General features: G+C 40.9%; 1 protein-coding gene across 1 annotated transcript in view; it reads right to left on the bottom strand.

Moving 5' to 3' along the window:
• The window catches only part of cog3 (component of oligomeric golgi complex 3), a 70,630-nt gene extending 52,049 nt beyond the window's left edge, over positions 1-18,581 (bottom strand). The window contains exons 1-5 of the mRNA XM_052014218.1: positions 18,401-18,581; positions 8,011-8,157; positions 5,425-5,486; positions 4,001-4,166; positions 1,162-1,236 (exon numbers count right to left, since the gene is read on the bottom strand). Of these exons, the coding sequence (XP_051870178.1) occupies positions 1,162-1,236; positions 4,001-4,166; positions 5,425-5,486; positions 8,011-8,157; positions 18,401-18,556 (606 nt within the window). The 5' untranslated portion in view covers positions 18,557-18,581. The remainder of the gene's footprint in view (positions 1-1,161; positions 1,237-4,000; positions 4,167-5,424; positions 5,487-8,010; positions 8,158-18,400) is intronic.
• Between the last annotated feature and the right edge of the window lie 772 nt (positions 18,582-19,353).

Here is a 19,353-nt window from a genome sequence, read left to right as displayed (position 1 = left end):
AGAGAATGGGTTGATTAGGCTTATACCGAATAGAGTTTAGAAAAATGAGGGGATCTCACAATAAACTACGAAATTCTTATAGGACTAAATGTTGCCAATGGCAGGGAATCTTGGACCACGGTCATGACCTAAAGACGTGGGATAAACCATGTAGGACTGAGAAGAGGAGAAATTTCTTCACGCATAGGGAGTTAAGTCTGTAGAATTCTCTACAACAGAAGACAGTTGAAGTCCAATCATTAAATACATTCAAGAAGTAGATGTAGTTTTTGGGGCTTAAGGGATATGGGGAGAAAGCAGGAACAACACACAGAATTTGGATGATCAGCATTGATTATGTTGAATGGCAGAACAGGCTGGAAGGGCTGAATGGTCTCCTCCTGCTTCTATGTTTCTTTGTGATAATGCAAAAGGGTCCAGAGTCTGAAATAGCCTACCAGTAAAACACAAATATTCCTTGTAGGTCTCTCATAACTGAGCCCAGCTCTCTCTCAATACAACTGGTATCAAACCAAAAGTTACAAATGAATTTTAGAAGTCTCTGAGATCATCAAAAGGAAAGTAAACTTACATTGTCAAACCTAATACTAGATAGTACATTGATACTAGATATCAGGGATAGTTTGTTTTTTTAACTTGTTTTTGGAATATGGATTACAAAGAGCAAAAACAACATGCATGACCTAACTTGAGTTGTGGTGGTGAGGAATGAGTGGGGAAGCAGTTGTCCAGTGACCCTTCCATGAGTAAATTAATGAGGCTTTCATAATGGTGCAGAAGCTTTCATAGGTACTTTCTTTCCCTCATACTAGCCCTCAAATTGGCCACTATAAATTGCTCCTAGTGTGTATTTGAGGGACATATTCTGGGTGGATGAGTGGGAAGAAGTTGATGCTATGTGGGAAGAACAGATTACATGGAATATTAGTGGGAAATGGGATTGCTCTGTGAGCTGGCACAGGCTCAACGGGTCAAAATGGTCTTTTATGTGATAAGGAAATATGGAAACAGGATCACTGTGCATTAACCAATCTATTTTCCCAATTGGAGATAATGGATTTTCTACATCAGGTAGCACATTCACATTTAATTTCAACAATAATATGGATACATAAAATGTTTATTCAATGAAATTTAAAACAATCCATCAGGAATACATACCGCGTTTATGTTTTCCAACTCATTGAAATATGAAAGCTTCTGCTGAATACTCTCAGCGAGGTCGACTAGCTCAGACTGTTGAAAGACGAAAAAATGAAACATGTTACAGAGCTGAAATCAACTATGCCAAGACATTTTATTATTTACAATAATATAAGTGCTTTAACATTTAAATAATGGAAATTCCAGAAAGGCCCAGACATCACCTTCAAAGCTTGTGGTAAACCCCAAAACTCACAGGTCACATTAGCAGGAAACAAGTGACCCTGAAACTTCAAAGCCTAAATTCACATATCTGTTGATATGCATTCATATCAAATTGTTAATGTTGATGCTTTCTTGGTGTTGAGCTTTTTTTTTACTGTTAGGTGTCAGCATGAAAGAAACCTCTGAATTAGTTCTGAATTAATCCAATTTGTATTAATGTGGCTATGTTCCCAGAGTTCAGGAGCCACTCTAGAATACACCTAAAGAGCAAGCATAATTTGATAGAATTTTATGTTGCATTTGAGCGTAATTTTGCTAAGTCTCAAACCATGAATTTAAATATGTACAATATACACTAGGTAGACATGAGAATGGACCATAGTAAGGTAAATGGGGAAAATGGGTTAAAAATTAAGCAGTTGATCTTCTGTGATGAATATAAAAAGAAATAATTTATAATTCATGGTGAATAAATGTTCTTTTAATGAATAAAAACTCAACAGAAAAATTGGTCCAAACCACGGAAAGCAAGTTAAAGGCAGTATTGTATTAAAGGGACAGGCTTTTAAAGTTGCCAAAAAGAGAAAAGTCAGAGAACTGGGAATGCTTTCAGAGCGCTGCAATGGATAATCAAAATATTGATGAGAAAAACTGGAATGACAGTGAATCAGCAAGAGAAATGGACCAAATCGAACATGATGCAGCCAACTGCCCAGGCTTGATCATGTGCTTTTCTTGTAGCCATATTCATTTTCTGATGAGGGGGCATTGACCAGAAAGGTTAACTTTCTTTCTCTCTCCATAGATGCTGTCTGACCTGCTATTTCCAGCATTTTCTGTTTTTATTTGAGATTATTAGCAGCTGCACTATTTTTGGTTCCCTAACTTCTTGAATGGTCCCAAGAAATCGAAGGTTGTAAACATAACTGCTGTTATATAAAGGAGAGGCAGAAAAATAGCAGCTATAGGCCAGTTACCCTGACAGCAAGTAATAGGGAAAATAATGGAACCTATTATAAAAAAAAGACATTTCTGGAAATACTCAACATCAAGAAGCACGTGGAGAAAGGTACAGAATTGATGTCTCAGGTCGCTGATGTATCATCTTTTCTGGAAAAAGTCAAATAAAAAATCTTTAAGAAAAAATGGGAAGTGGAAGAAAGAAAATGGAAGGTTAGTGGAGGGCAGGAGAGTTTAAATGACCTAAGGGATGCTGCTTCAAGATGCAAGGAATGGTCCTGAGACAAGTTAGACCTGCTTGCAACCTTCTCCTGCTGCTCAGAACCACTGGGTGGGGGATGGGTGTTCTTTACCCACACGACTGACATCCCCATCAAATTCTGCCTTCTTTGGCACCTCCCAGGTAACACTGTCATTAATTACATACTCCACCACCTTTCCTTCTGTTACCCGCCATTTAGTTCTGCACCATCACTCCCATTTACACTTCATCCCATGTACCTTCCACCATATCACAGACCTTCCCTCTGCTTCTTTCTACCTCTCTCACCTTTCTCTGCAGTGTACTGATGAATTGCTAATCTTGATCTTGCAACAGCAATTAGTATTTTTAGCTGCAACTCTATGGCTTACAAATAGTTTTTGATGGCTTAAGTAGTCTTATCTTTATTTTGTGGGTTACTGAGTGTTTTGATCTAGCAGAAGAGAAAAAGCTGCACCAGATGTCTTGCAGAGGCTGGATCAACGTAAAATTAGTGCATAGTCCAGGACAATGTAAACATAATATTTAAAAAATATATTTACATTGATGGAAGAAATCTCAGTGCCAAAACAACTGGTCGAGAAAAAAAAATTTATATACAGAACAAAGATGGTGGGTTGCATTTGGACAAGGGTCAGTAAAGAGAAAGTAACCACTCCCAACGTACACTATGATCAAGTATTTATTCAAGGGTGAGGCAAACAGTCAGTATGCATACTTGTTTGGATTTGAGATACTGTACATCATTATGGAAACACAAGAAATCACACATACCTCCAATCTTCACTCTTTTATAGTATCATTACTATGAAGTGCCTCTGCATCTACAACATCAGATCATTTCCTTATCTTTTCTAGCAGTGGAGGCTGAGGGGAGATCTGATAGAGGTTTATAAAATTATGAGAGGCAAAGATAGAGTAGACAGCTGGTATCTTTTTCTCAGGGTTGAAATGTCTAATACCAGAGGGCATGCATTTAAGGTGAGACAGGGTAAATTCAAAGGAGATGTGTGGGGCAAGCCTGGAATGTGTTGCCGGGGTGGTAGTGGAGTCAGATACAATAGAGACATTCAAGAAACTCTTAGATAAGCACATGAATGTGCAGGAAATGGAGGGATATGGACATTATGTAGGCAGAAGGGATCAGTTTAGTTGGGCATTTGATTACTAATTTAATTAGTTCGACACAACATCATGGGCCGAAAGGCTTGTTCCTGTGCTGTACTGTTTTATGTGCGATGATTTCCATTCTTCCTTAAATTGCTTCATATCAATTTTTTTGAGCCTCTCATCTACTTTAGGGCCACAATATCACACTAAGGCACTCTAGCAACATGTGAGAAAGTATACACCAAACACTAATATCTCCACACAAATGCACATTACTGTGTCCCAACAAAGCTTTCCTACCTGTTCTCTCAGGAGTTGCTCACAGGCTTCATGAAGTGTGCCTGTCTTTGTCGATACAAACAGATACTGCTTCTGCAAAGACTCCAAGTGCAGCAAGGCTGTGTTTACATCATTCAGTATTGCATCGCACTGCTCCTGAAAGCCATAGAGATAATCCCTCAATTCTCTAAGATGAAGAGCAAAAATATGTTACACACTAATTTGCAGCTTGATTAACATACTTGAGTTTAGGAGACAATAAATACTGAACTTGCCAGTGATGCTTATATCCCATCTAACAAGTTAACATAAAGCCAATAGACAAAATGGGAAAGTGAACCTGTGCAATAGAGGATCTATTCCTTGTGAAGGGGCACAGATTGACGGCTCTGCTTGTATGCAACACATCTTTAGTTTGTCATAGGGAGCAGTTTTCATTTCTCTGCCAATTTTGGCCATCAGGACATTAGCATTGGTAAAAAGAAATGTTATGTCATAAAGCACTGATATGTAAGAAACTGTGTTCAGTTTATCAACACAGTTATCCTGCCTCAATGAACATTACCATAAACTTGAAGTGTAGCCCAGAATTTATCTAATTATTATCACTTCCCACATTCTGTCAACTAGCATACATTTTGAGGCTATTAGTCAACAGCAAATTATAAAAAGTTTTGTGCTGTGCATTCATGAACCAGGAACCAACTAACAATTGGCAGTCTTAAGGCGAACACAGATTTTCATAACAGATTGAAGTTCATCTAAGAGCTCAAGGTAACAGAACACTGCCCAGTACCAGGAGTGGTCAGTTTATAATGATCTGGGATGTAACAATGTTTACTTAGCAGGAGTGCTCTCTTCCAAACCATTCATAACATTTGCAATTAAAACACAAAGGATCTGTTTTAACTTAGTACTACAGCCAAACGACTTTCCTGCTCTGATTTCTAAAGTATACACAATGTTCACACACGTTGTCAGCTACCAACATTATTTCTGAGCAAAATTCCTATTTTTAACTCAAAATATTGGAAAGCTTGTTTAATCAAAAAAAAACACTTGAAATAGTAAGTAAAATGCATCATGGACTATACAATCAACCAATATTAGAACAGAATGTGGAGACCTAGTACACTGGGACAGTCTGTTCTCAAACTGAGATTGACAGAAGTGAATCAACACCAAGGCCAATTGTTTCCCTCAAGAGCTTAGTGCAAGCCACTTTCTCAGCTCTTCTACTACTGGTTTGAGAATGCTAACTGCTGCCTGCCAGCAGGCTTCTCATTCAGTTGGCAAGTGCCCCTGAAAGAAATAAATCATGAAGGGAATTTGATCTCCAGGAAAAAGAGATTAAAGAACAGTCTAAGCTCAAGGCTTCTAAATAGGCATCCCCAACTCCCACTGTTGGTGTGTGATCAGATGAACTTTCCAAATGGAATACCCACCTGTATTTTGTTCCCTCATCTTGATCCATTTGTGTCTGAATTTTGGAGAAACAGGAAAAGAACTGTAGGGGACAAAGAGAAACAAAGTTACTTAAGCAGCTAACAAGGCAATTTGTAATGCCTTCCACAAAAGCTCTGGTGAGAAATCATGTACAAAAGTGTGTGCAAGAAGGAACCAAATAAACTTTTTCAGAGCAACAAACAATCTGCTGGAGGAACACACAAAACGCTGGAAGAACTCAGGCAGGTCAGGCAGCATCTATGGAGGAAAATGGAGAGTTGAGGTTTTGGGGCAAGACCCTTCATCTGGTCCAGTCTCGTGTCTCCAATCTGCTGGAGAAACTCAGTGGGTTCTAATGCAGGGTTTCGACCCAAACCGTCGACAATTCTTTCCCCTTACACATGCTTCTCGACTAGCTGAGTTCCTCCAGCTTATCATTTCCTGCTCCAGCATCTGCAGTCTCCTATTTTTGTATCATTTGCAGATGATACAAAGATAGGTGGAGGGGCAGGTAGTGTTGAGGAAGCAGGGAGTCTGCAAAAGGACTTGGACAGGTTGGGAGAATGGGCAAAGAAGTAGCGGATGGAATACAGCATAGGGAAATGTATGGTCATGCACTTTAGTAGAAGGAATAAAGGCGTAGACTATTTTCTAAACGGGAGAGAATTCAGAAATCAGAGGTGCCAAGGGACTTGGGAGTCCTAGTGCAGCATTCCCTAAAGGTTAACTTGCAGGTTGAGTCAGTAGTAAGGAAGGCAAATGCAATGTTAGCATTCATTTCAAGAGGACTAGAATATAAAAGCAAAGATGTAATGCTGAGGCTTTATAAGGTGTTGGCCAGACCACACTTGGAGTATTGTGAGCAGTTTTGGGCCCCATATCTAAGGAAGGAGGAGCAGGCGTTGGAGAGGGTCCAGAAGAGGTTCACAATAATGATCCCAGGAATGATAGGGTTTATGAATGAGGAGCATTTGATGGCTCTGGGCCTGAACTCGCTGGAGTTTAGAAGGATGAGAGGGAATCTCATTGACACCTACTGAATATTGAAAGGCCTGGATAGAGTGGATGTGCAGAGGACGTTTCCAGCATTGGGAGAGTCTAGGACTAGAGGACACAGCCTCAGAATAGAAGGACGTTCCTTTAGAACAGAGATGAGGAGGAATTTCTTTAGTCAGTGGGTGGTGAATCTGTGGAATTCATTGTCACAGACAGCTGTGGAGGCCAAGTCATTGGGTATATTTAAAACAGAGGTTGATAGGTTCTTGATTAGCAAGGGTGTCAAAGGTTACGGGTAGAAGGCAGGAGAATGGGGTTGATGGGGAAAAATGGATCAGCCATCACTGAATGGCAGAGCAGACTTGATGAGCTGAATGGCCTAATTCTGCTCCTATGTCTTATGTTCTCTTGTGTCACCAAACCTTTTCAGAGAGCTGGCACTATGTCAATGGTTCGCTTCTGTGCTATAAATTTCTGTCAGGTTATAAAATTGGGTCAACAGAAAGGAAAATTTGACTTCGGCTGATCTTTTATTCTGTCCACACCATGATGCATCCAGTCACGGAGAGGGAATCATCTACAATGTCTTCACTTTATGCCTTGTCCTCAGGGAACCATCCTGATTTTTCTCCCATGTGCCACAACCCAAAATAAAATGTTGTTCCAGCAACATTTTCTGGAAACATAATGTTAACTGCTGACATTCAACAGGCAATGCAGAAGGCTCACAGCTATCTCTCTCAACCCTTTCACTGCTTCCAATTTGTCAGACTGTTTACCTCTCCCACATCCTACAATCATCAAGGAGAAATTTCCTTCAGTTAACTGCTTTGTAGGCCAAAACCCTACCACAAACCTCATTCTTAAGTCACTGATTCCATGTCCTGCCCCGAGCAGTGTTCATGCTTGAACCAAACCAATTATAATGGTTCCAATTTATAATTATAGGTTTCTTTATTCCAAAAAGGGAGATAGAATGCAAGAAGATAATAAAAAGCAGGAAACTACAGTCAACTTGGTCTAACATCTGCCATTAGTAATATGTTACAAACTATTATTAAAGTTGTTATAGCATGGCACTTAAAAAAAATTCAAAGTAATCTAGCAAAGTCAACATGGTTTTGTGAAATGTTTTTGTTAAAGTTTTACCAAAGTGAGAATGTTAAGATCTGGGCACAAGGACACTTAGGAACCAAGCTTCATAAAAACAACTTGTTGGTTTATAATGTTGATAATAAGCCCAAATTCTCAGATTATGATTATTTAAACGGCTACAGTAACTCATTCATCTGAAACAGAAAACCTAAGCCATAGTATCTTAAAAATGTAGAGAGGAAATTCTCACTTCCAAACCTCTTTTACATGAGGTTAGAAAGTGAGAATTTCAGGGGCTCATGTAAAAGAGAAAGAATGACTGTCTCACTAAACTATGTTGCTATTTAACAGTATGGGACATTAGTATAATAGAAGTTATCCTATAATTATGCATTACATTTAGTGGACATATTTTAGGATTTTTCCTCGTATTCTGTTAAGATTGAAACTACAACTCTCATTTCCTAAAATTAAATGCACCAATTTTGTACTACCTGTTGGGCGGTTTCGATTTTCTCATTTTCCATGTTCAAGGCAGTAAACCCTTTGAGAAGAATATCCTCAGTTGATTCAGGAACTGCAGCAGTAAGAGGGACAGTGATGGATCGGGATGTCAGGCTGCAAAGGTCCTCAATTGGCAACTAAAAATTAAATGAAACAGAAAAAAATACTGTTGGTTTGGTTATATCAATAGCAAGTATGAGGGGTGTAGCAGCTTAATGGATTTTCTCCTGGACCAACGGCCACAACGCTGACTTCTAATCCCATTATGACAGTTGTTCAACATATCTTTTTATTTCTGAAATAACAGGAATGAAAGGTCGTTAAGGAAAAGCTCTACTTCCATACCACATGGTTAATGACCCAAGGCAACTAACCACAAGAAGTATACTCCACATCTTAAGTACAAAGGTGGCCTGTAATGTTCACAGATATTTTGAAAACTGCTCACTCATTATTAGTACATTATCATTGAATTCAGTAGTGGTTACTTCTGAAGTTGAGCTTGAACCAGCTCCCTGCACTGCAGCCATGAATTAAATAACTGATTTGATATAAATTCATTCCAAGTAGGATTTTCGACAGAAACTGTCACTAACAATCAAGAACTGCAAACTGTGCCACTAGTTAATATTCAATAAATTGACACTCTTATCCAAATGATGCACAATCATTAGAATAGCCCATGGATAAAATTAGCCTTTTCTTCTTTTAAACTCTTTCTATAAATTGATTGCTTGGCAATGTTCTCCCATGTCCCAAGCTCTAAACTTCAGCTGCCAGTATGCTAACTCACACAAAGCATCATTTATTAATTACTCCTGTGAGTGAAGACCTGCACGAGCTGAGGAATCGAAGTCAAAGTCAAGGTTATTGTCAAATGCACAACTATGCATATGCAGCAGCATCACAGGCACATAGCACAGGCAATATAAGCAGGATTGACAAGAAAAAACACAATTAAAACAAAAGAAAGTCAATTTTAGTGCAAAGTGATCATAGTGTTGCTAAACTCTAGTGATTAGGGTTGTGCCAGTTGGTTCAAGAACCAAATGGTTGAAGGGAAGTAGCTGTTCTTGAACCTGGTGGTGTGGGACTTCAGACTTCTGTACCTCCTGCCCAATGGTAGCTGTGAGAAGATGGCATGTCCCGGATGGTGGGGATCTCTGATGATGGATGTTGCCTTCTTGAGGCAGCGCCTCATGCAGATACTACCAATGGTGGAATCTGGCAACCACTCAATTTTAAAACCAACGCATGTTCAAATTTTTCCATCCTGTTGATCCTCTCCCTCCAAGCTCCTCCAACTCTCTGTTGATTCTGCTTTTTTGTATCATTAATTTTCATTGTTCCTCCCACCACTGGCTTGAGCCTTCCTAACTCACTCACTCCTTAAAACTGACTTCTTTGACCTATTTACCTACTTCAACGATACATGACTCCATTTTATCCAATCTGGTCTGTATGTGACTCCAGACACACCAAATCTGTTGACTCTTATCTGTCTCCTCAGGTATAGTTAAGGATGGACAATAAATGTCAATACTGCCACAACTCAAGAGTGAAATAAAATGTTTATATTTGACACTCCTGTGAACGGCACTGGGTCAATTTGGGTCTACCTTTAAGATGCCATAAGTACAAAGTGTTGCTGTTGGGAGGGGTGGAAAGTATTGACACACATTAATATACTGAACACCAGTTCCACTGCAAGAGGGCAGAAGTTACAATCACCATGATAGACAATGTACACACAAAAGACATTAGGTGGAAATTTTCTGCATGACACTGCAGCTTCTCTAAAACCCATGGCAAAAAACAAGCTGCTGGAGGAACTCAGCAGGTCAGGCAGCATCTGTGAAGGGAAGTGGACAGTCAACATTAGACTGATGAAGCATTTAAACTCATAACATAGACTGTCCACTTCCCTCCAGTGATACTATGTTAAACTGTTATGTACAATTGTATTTACCAATGGTCAAAAAATTAATATTTATTATAATTGAGAAGTGTAAAAATATATTTGTAATTTGAACAGTTTGACTGGTTTAGGCCACCTGTCTTTCATCTGTGACTGATCTGTGCTATTTCTGGTACTTTTATAAGCTCCTTCCCTGGATTTAGTAATATTTCCTGAGAACCACTGATGGACTACTTTTCCTGTTGTATCTTTGCATCTGAAAGGATTTTTTTTCTGGAAATTACAAATTATTGCTTTAAATGCCTGCATTTACATGTTAATCTTCCTACCTTTCAACATATTCTCCCAATTGACCAGAGCTAATTCTCCCTCATACCTTCATAGCTTCCTTTTGTTTAGATTTAAGAACTTGGTTTCTACATTATTTTCAAACTCAATGTAAAATTCTATCATGTTATGATCATTCTTTCCTAAAGGTCCCTTCTTATAACAAGATTATCAATTAACCCTTTAGTGTTGCACAGAACAAGATCAAAAATTGCCTCTTCCTTAGTTGGTTTCTCAGCATTTTGATCTAGAAAACACCTTGTACAGCACTGATTTAACTTGTCCAGTATATATGCAGATTAAAGTCCTCCATGACTACTGCATTACATGCTACATGTTCCTAACTTCGCAATTTAAGCTTTGTCCAATATTACAAGGATAAATAACTCGCACCAAGGCTTGCAGCCCTTTGCATTTTGTAGCTAGATCCAAACTGATTCTAATTCTATAATGTGATCTGTTTATCACCAGTGTACTGATCTCATCCTTATTAATAGCACTACCCCACCTCCTTTTCCATTTTGCCTGTCCTTCTTAAACATTGAACATCCTCGAGCATTAAGCTCCCAGCTTTGGTCACCCTGCAATCAACATTTCTGTAACTGCAATTAAATCATACCCATTTACATCCAATTGTGCCATCAATTTATCTACAGTAAAACTCCAATAATCTGGCACTTTCACGAATTTGACGGACTAGCAGATTTTCTGGACCAACGTTTGATGCTCATACTACTCTAACACACTTTAATATCACTTTTTGTTACACAGTGCCACAAAAATTTTCCAGTAAATCTGGTGAGTTTAAAGGGAGCAGGAAAATGAGGTTTGGTGAGTTAAAGTTTTCCAGTGAAGCCCTTGGTTTTAAAGGGAGCACAGGAAACAGAACTCACTAAGTTTCATCTTGTGAGTTTCAGCTTGCCAAACATTCTAGACCCTGTCTCCAGCTATAAAGCTACCCACATTCCTGACCTATGATGTTTGTGATCCAGACTCTGGTCACATACCTGAACCACTCTCCCAGTTTGCTTGGCTGATCTAATGAATGTACTATTGAGTGAGCCAGATGCCAAACCATCATTATTCCTGAACAGATACTGGATTACTAGAGTTTTACTGGACCTTGTTATAAATTCTGCAAAGATTTAGATATAGCACCTGAAGGCAACATCCATCATCAAAGATCCCCACCATTTGGGCCATGCCATCTTTTCACAACTACCATCAGGCAGGAGGTATAGAAGCCTGAAGTCCCACACCACTGGTTCAAGAACAGCTACTTCCCTTCAACCATTCAATTGCTGAACCAACCTGCACAACCCTAATCACTACCTCAGTACAACAACACCATGACAACTTTGCACTAAAATGGACTTTTTTTTGTTCTAATTGTGTTCTTGTAAAAATTGTGAATAACATGTTCAATTTATTTTTTTTTAGTGTACATCTAAGCTCGACATGACTTGACTTAACATTTTTCAGTCTCATTTGTGTCTTGCCTTTATTTCGGCGGCTTACTTATTTCTTTAATGCTTTTCTAATTTCCACCTCCTGCTTATAATCCAAAAATAACCTTGCTCTTTGGGAGCTGACAAACCTGTATTCTAGGCATTTCTTATTTTAACTTATTCTGCTTATATTACCATGGAATGAGAAGAACATGAAAAAATAGAGTCCTTTAAGCTTGCTCCATCACTCAATCCAATTATGGCTGGTCCTTACCTTGACTCTAATTATTTAACCATTTTGTCCAATGTACCTTGATACCTTTTACCTATTAAGAATTTGGGATGCTCAATCCTGATCATTTCAATTGACCAGTATCAGCCATCTTCACAGGAAAGTGTACCACTGCAAACTGTGTCAAAAATTCTTCCTAATTTCCCTTTTAAATCATCTAGGTCCAATTTAGGATTGTGACACCATACATCTCCACATCAGAGAAATGGCTTCTCTGTGCAATATAAGTACACCTTTGGGGAAATCACTCTGGGTGGAATGATTGTTGCTATTTTGATTTATCATTTACTTATTTTCCCTAAAGGCAATTATGGATGAGGAATAAATAACTTCCTAATTAATAAAGATGCCTTGCTAGTGTAACATTGAGCAAAAATAATTACAATCATGTGGATCATCCCCCTTCACATAATAAAACAAAAATTTCCTGGATAAATTCTGTAATTACTCCCACCTTTATCAAGTGGCATTTATTTTTCCATCCCAGTGCTTTCCCCAGAGAGAAGCAAAAAAACCTGCAAATTCTAGAAATATGAAATAAAAACAGAAAATGCTGGAGATACTCAGCAGATAAGCAGCTTCTGTGGAGAGAGAAACAGTTCATGTTTTGATTGATGACCTTCATCAGAACTGGTAAAATGAGAAAACAAGCCTGCTTTAGGTTGTAACTTAAACACACTGATTTTTTTACTTTCCCAGTTCTGATGAAAGGTCGGTGACCAAAACACTTATTCTGTTTTTCTCTCTCCACAGATGCTGCCTTAATTGCTGAGTATCTCCTGCATTTTCTACTTCTATCCCCCAGAGAGGAATTGAGCAGTGAGTGCCAGGATTCTGACCAAGTGACAATAAAGGAACAACTATATATTTTCAAGTTAGGGTCATGTGAGGAGATAAGGGGAACTTGCAGATAGTGGTGTTCCAATGCGACTGTGCAGCTTTTGCTCTGCTTGGTATAGATTGAGAGTTTGGGAGGTTCTGTCAGCATGCTCTAGGCAAGCAACTACAATGTGGATTGCATTTGGCACACACTGCAGCCATGCTTGCTTCTGAAAGGAATGCACATTTAGGGTGATGGATGAGGTACCAATCAAGGTGAACCTTCATTTCCTTACAGAAGCTAAATGTTGCAGCTGATGAAATCAGAAATAAAAACAGAAAAATCCAGAAATTTCAGAGTTGGGTAGCATATGTGGAGAGTAAATGTTACCACTTACCAGCAGTTGGTCAGTGACCTTCTAAGCCTTAGGATCTACTGCTCATGTAGATACTTCTTAAATGTTGTGACAGTCTCTGCCTTCACCACTGTTCTAGATTATAACCAACCTCTGGGTAAAAAAATTCACAGAACCCCTCTAAACATCTTACTCTAAAGCTATGTTCTCTAGTCTTAGACATCCTGATCAATGGAGTTGAAAGTTCACTTTACCTACCCATTTTGCTCTAGTGGGGGAATCCAAAACAAGCAGCAGGGCTTTCATCCTGGAGCTAGCACTGATGGCAGGACAGACTTCTTCATACAAAGGCAACAGAAATCTAAAACTCTTTCCACTAACAACTATTGAGGTTGGGATCAATTTGAAATTTCAAAGCAGATTGATAAATTATTTTAGCACATGTATAAAAGGATATTGAGCCAAGGCAGATGAACAGAATTAAGATGGGGGCCCAGCCAAGCCTAAATGATCAAACAGGTACAAGGGGATGAATGGCTTTCTTCTGATATAAATGTCAATGGAAAATCCCAGGTAATTGATATCTAGTTATAAACTCATTTCCTTTCCCTTGGTAATGCAAGATAAAAGCAGGAAATCCATGCAACATAGAAGGTGGCTAGTCAAACCACTGTCCAGTGTTGGCTATTTGAAAGAGCTCTCCAATTAGATTCACTTGCCTGCACTTTCCCCACCTCCCTCCACATTTCCTTTTCATAAAAGTGTACATCCCATTCCCTTCAGAATACTACTATTGAATCTGCTTCCACCATCCTCTCAGGTAATCCAATCCAGATCATAACAGTAGCCTTATTACATTTTTTGACATGAATGGAGAGTTACTACTAAATGTAGTCTAAAAGCAAGAAGGAAACAGCAAATCAGAGCAATGGATTTAATTTATAACCATTTTATGCTACATTACAATTTCTCCTGGGTATATCTACCCATTTTGCTATCCTTAACCATCTAAGAAGAAGGCAGTCTATAAGGCTTCCTTAATCACTCCCTTCAATACTATTCAACACTTGCAAGAGCAAAAGAGTTCTATTCCTGGACAAAGAGCTGTGAGACTTCACTGAATTCATCAGTCAGTCAGGAAGTGTTTCAAGTATATGTGATGTTAAATATAACTGGAATTAAGGATAAGATACTTGGACAGGTCCTTAAGTTAAACCCACTGCTTTCTATTTTTCTCAAGAATTGAATCTAAGCTTTCCAAAGTGAGCAAAATACAATACCCAACCCACCGAGTTAACCAATGGTATCAACTCCACTGAGATTCCTGGCTGGTTGGCAGCTAAGCCCTTCAATCTAGCAGAAGGCCACAGGTTATATCGGTGTCTCATGTTTACGTGACAAAACGCAGATAAGATTTCTCTACCCAGATGACATATAGAGGAATGTGCTGTAACGTTCACTTGTGTGTGGGAAGAGATCAGACCAAGCTGTCCAGTCCCCTCGCCTAGGCAGTAAGCCAATGTTTGCGTCTGTAATAAAGACGGGATCATGGAACAGCTGCAGAGATTGCAAAACGTTGTCCATCAAACATAAATAGCTCTGATCTTTAACATTTACCAGGCTCTTTTGCATTGTAGTATAGACATCATAATAAAAGTGTGCCTGAAATTGATAAAAAAAACTTTGTTATAGTGCATACATTTTAATATAATTGGGAACCAGCTCTTGTTCATGTACAAACAGTGATTAGTTCATTATTGCTTTAATCTGATGTTGTTTCAACAGCATATTCAAAGGTTCCACAGTGCACACACTGTTAGAAGAGATTTAATTTTAAATACAGTTCTAATCTTCAGTGACAATTAACCATTTTAGTAATTGTGTCTCCTTTAATCTCTCAAGGTCAGAATCTATTAGTTCTAATTTCCCTTGAGATGGTGGTGAGCTGCCTTTTTGAAATGCAGCAGTCTCTGTGCTGAAAGTACTTTCAATTTTTGGGTGAAACAAAAGCCAGACAAAAGAGTAAAATAGAGCAGGAAAAAAATATGACGACAGACTATTCTTCATTCTGATAAAACGTCATTGACCAGAACTGTTGTTTCTCTCTCCATAGATGCTGTCTGATCTGCTGAGTATTTCCAGCATTCAATTTCATTACAGCATATGACAGAAGCTAGGGTTTTAACACGAGTGAACAGACTGATCACAAAGTTCAGAGAGGAAAGAAAATTGAGGAAAAATGTATGAGGAAGGACTGGCAGCAAACAAATAGGGAATCCAAAAATGTTCTGTAGGCATATGAAAAAGGAAAGAGCTGTACGAGACAAGAGGCTGATCTGAGACCTAATAGGAAATCCACTCATGGAGAAGGCGGCACACTAAAGTACTAAAAGTCAGGTCATTCGTAACCTGGGGAGCCCATGTATTCATTTAATATCTCAGAGCTAACAAATTTGGAATCCTGTTAAGATCCACATGAATTGGTAGCTTAACAGAAACACAATATAACTTTGGGAATTGGGGCTGGAGAGGGAATTCTTAACTAACTGAAAGAAACTAATCTCATCTCACTCAATTCCTGATCCTGCAATCCTAAAGGAGCTGTTCAACCACGCTTGGCTCTGCAATAGATTCCTGGACCAAACTGCTGTGATTCTCCCTTAATTCTCCAACAACTAGAGCACACATCTTTTATATGAAGATTGTCTGATACAGTCAACAGCATTTTCATATGAGTTTTCCTGGTAAGTTGGCTATTATGAAGTAGTGAAATGTGCCATATACATATCTATTTTTCCACTTTCCACACAAGATATATAAAATGCAAACAAAATCTAGAAAAGCCATCACTATAATCAATTCACGTGCAAACAAAAAACATTAGTTTGATCAGTATACTTTAGCAGAATGTTAAAACTTACATCACAAGCTCCCAACATTACTATATTTTGACACGCCTCCACCTTCCATTGGGGAAAGCCTCCAAGGTCAGGGACTGAGACATGGTAGTAGGGAGGGAAGTGGAATGGTAGTAGGGAAAATGCTGGAAAGTATAATTAAGGTGTCATTCCATAACACCCAGAGAAGAATAATAGGATTGTTCAGTCATCAGTTTAAGAAATAAAAATCATGTTTGGCAAATCTATTAGAGCTCTTTGAGGATGTAACTAGTAGAACAAATAAGGGGGAACCAGTGGACGTGGTGTATTTGGATTTTCAGAAGACTCTCTACAGGTTGCTCGCAGGTGGTTATTTTTTTATTTATCCAATTTCAGGATCAGGGCAATCACTGGCAAAGCTAACACTTACTGCCCCTCCCTAATTGCCTTTGGAAGTTGGTGGGGAGCTGCCTTCTTGAAATGCTGCAGTCCTTCTGGTAAATGTACCCCACAGTGCTGTTGGGGAGTTTCAGGATTTGGTCCGTGACAATGAAGGAATGGCAATACATTTCCAAGTCAGGATGTTGCGCCACCTGGAGGAGAACTCACAGGCCATGGTATTCCCATGTGCGTACTGCCCTTGTTCTTCTTGGTGCAACAGGTCATGAGTTTGGGAGGTGCTGTAAAAGAAACTTGGACGAGTAAATGTAGTGCATTTTATAGATGGTATACACTATTGCAGGTGGTGGAGTCAAGATTACAACATATGGAATTGGTAGTAATGCACTGCATGGATAAAAAATTGGTCAATAGAAAGGTAAAGAACATGAATAAACAAGGTTTTCTCAAGGTGGCAGGTTGTGACTGCTTGGGTCTCAACTATTCACAATCTATAGCTGCTGTTTAACTGTGGGATCCAAATGTTGTATCTCCAAGTTTGCTAATGATGGGATTGTGAGACATGGCAGGTGCAGAACAAAGTACACGGAAAAGAATGTTCAAAGATGAGGTCATCCACTTGGGTGCACAAAACAGAAAAGTGATGTATTTTTTTTAAATGGTGACAGACTGAGAGATCTTGATGTTCAAAATGACCAAGGTGTCCTTGTACACAATTACTGAATGTTAACATGCAAGTATAGCAAGCAAATAGGAAGGCAAGTGCCTTTATTAATAGAGGATTTCAGCAGAGGATTTCTTACTGCAAGGTCTTGCTGAAACCACACCTGGAGTACGTATACAGTTTTGGTCTTCTTACCCAAGGAATGATATACTTTCCACAGAGGGAGTGCAACAAAGATTCACCACACTGGTTCCTGGAAAGGCAGGTTTGCCATAAGAGATGGGGTAAATTAGATTGGTATTCTTCAGAGTTCAGAAATTCTTACAGGGCTCTGCTGTTTGGATACAGGGATGTTTCATCTAGCCAAGCTAGCTAGAAACAGGGATTCCTGTCTCAGAATAAGGGTTGGGTCTTATGGGAACATACAAAGTGCCAGAGGAACGCAATAGGTCAGGCAACATTTATGGAGGGGTCCCTCCATAGATACTGCCTGACCTGCTGAGTTCCTCCAGCACTTTGTGTGTTGCTCCAGATTCCAGCATCTGCATTCTTTTGTGTCTCCATTGGGTCTTGTAGGACTTAGTATCTTCTTAGGTGGTGGTAAAACTTTGTAATTATCCACCCTGGAGTACTGTGGAGGCTCAGTCATTGATTTGATTTCCCGATACTAGGAGAGGCATGGAATAATGATGGGAAAGGGGTGGTGAGGCACAATCTTGACGAATGACAGAGCAGGCTCGAAGGGCTGAAAAGCCCACGTCCGTTCCCCTACCTTATGTTATCGTATTTGCAGGAGGGTTGGGAGGCTGGTGCTCTGGGAATGTGGAAGCTGGGGAGCAGGTTGGGAATGCAAGTGTGGTAGCTGAAGGACGGGGGAGGAGTGTCGAGAGGGAGGGCAGAAGAGGGGTGGACTGTGTCCCAACAACCTCGCCCATTCACCGGTATCCGAGCCGAGGCCAGCCCACTCCCGGCCCCCCCCGAGTCCGTCCGCCACGCCTGGGAGGAGGAACGGGGAGGGCGACCAGCCTGCTCACGGCCTCGGGCTCTCCCCTCCCCCAGGCCCACCTCCGGCTACGTGGCAGCCGATTCGGGGAGGCGAGAGAAGCCCGGACCCCGGCCTAGGCGGACGGGAGAGGCACTGACCGTTCGTCCCCAGGCTCCGGCTCCTCCTCCCTCCCCCCGGGCCCTGGGCTCCGCTGGGCAGCCCCCACACACCGGTCCCTGGCGCCTGGGGCCCGGAGGCCTCACCCCGCCCGGGCCCGGCACGCTGGCACTCACCTCGGCCGGTAAGGGCGTGTTGTCGGCGGCGGCCCGGAGCTCGGCCACGCTGCGCCGCTGGGTGTCGGTGAGCGGGGCGCTGGGCTCCGGGCCGCGCTCCCACAACGACAACTGATCCCGGCTCCGAGCCTCACTCACATCCGCCACCTCCGCCATTCTGTTCCGGGGCTCCCCGCCCCGCCCCAGGCCCAGACCCCGGAAACACTCCGCCAGCCGCCGGTCCCGCCCACTGCGGGAAAGGAGGGGCACCCAAGCCCGGATCCAAAACAATACGTAGCATAGGGGCTTGGGTATGGTTGGGGAACATCCGCCCCGGGATCCGGAACTCTGGCCCCAGGATCCGAGCCTCAGACCCCGCGATCCGGAACTCTGGCCCCGGGATCCGAGCCTCAGACCCCGCGATCCGGATCTCAGACCCCAGGATCCGGAACTCTGGCCTCGGGAGCTCTGAGCCTGGGATTCGAAACACTAGTTCAACATTGGTACCAGAAAGCAGGAACACCGACAGAGGAGAGTAGCTCAAAGAACAGGAGGAACATGGACACCAAGAACAGTATGGAGATCAGGAGACCGAGCAGTAGCACTCAGATCAGTATTGGGCCCAAGAACAACACTAGTATCAGGAGCTTTGGCACAAGGAGAATTGGCACTAGCTCCAGGAACACTGGCACCAGAACCAGAAGCATTGATTGCCAGGATTGCTATGCTATTGCTATTGATTGCTATGGCATTGGGACCTGCAGCACTGGCAAAAACACAGGAACAACTATCAGGAGCATTGCCACCAGGTCCAGAAGCATTGCAACCAGGCGCCCCTCAGGGCTGCGTGCTTAGTAGGGGACTAAGTTACGATGTATGAACACAGAATGAAGATGCAACAAACAATCTGCTGGAGGAACTCAGTGGCTCAAGCAGCATTTGTGGGAGGAAAGGAATTGTTAATGTTTCAGGTC

The sequence above is a fragment of the Pristis pectinata genome, chromosome 4 (assembly GCF_009764475.1).
Source record: "Pristis pectinata isolate sPriPec2 chromosome 4, sPriPec2.1.pri, whole genome shotgun sequence".
NCBI classification, from domain to species: domain Eukaryota; kingdom Metazoa; phylum Chordata; class Chondrichthyes; order Rhinopristiformes; family Pristidae; genus Pristis; species Pristis pectinata.
Note: the sequence above shows the minus strand (reverse complement) of the source record. Positions and strands in the feature narration are given on the sequence as shown.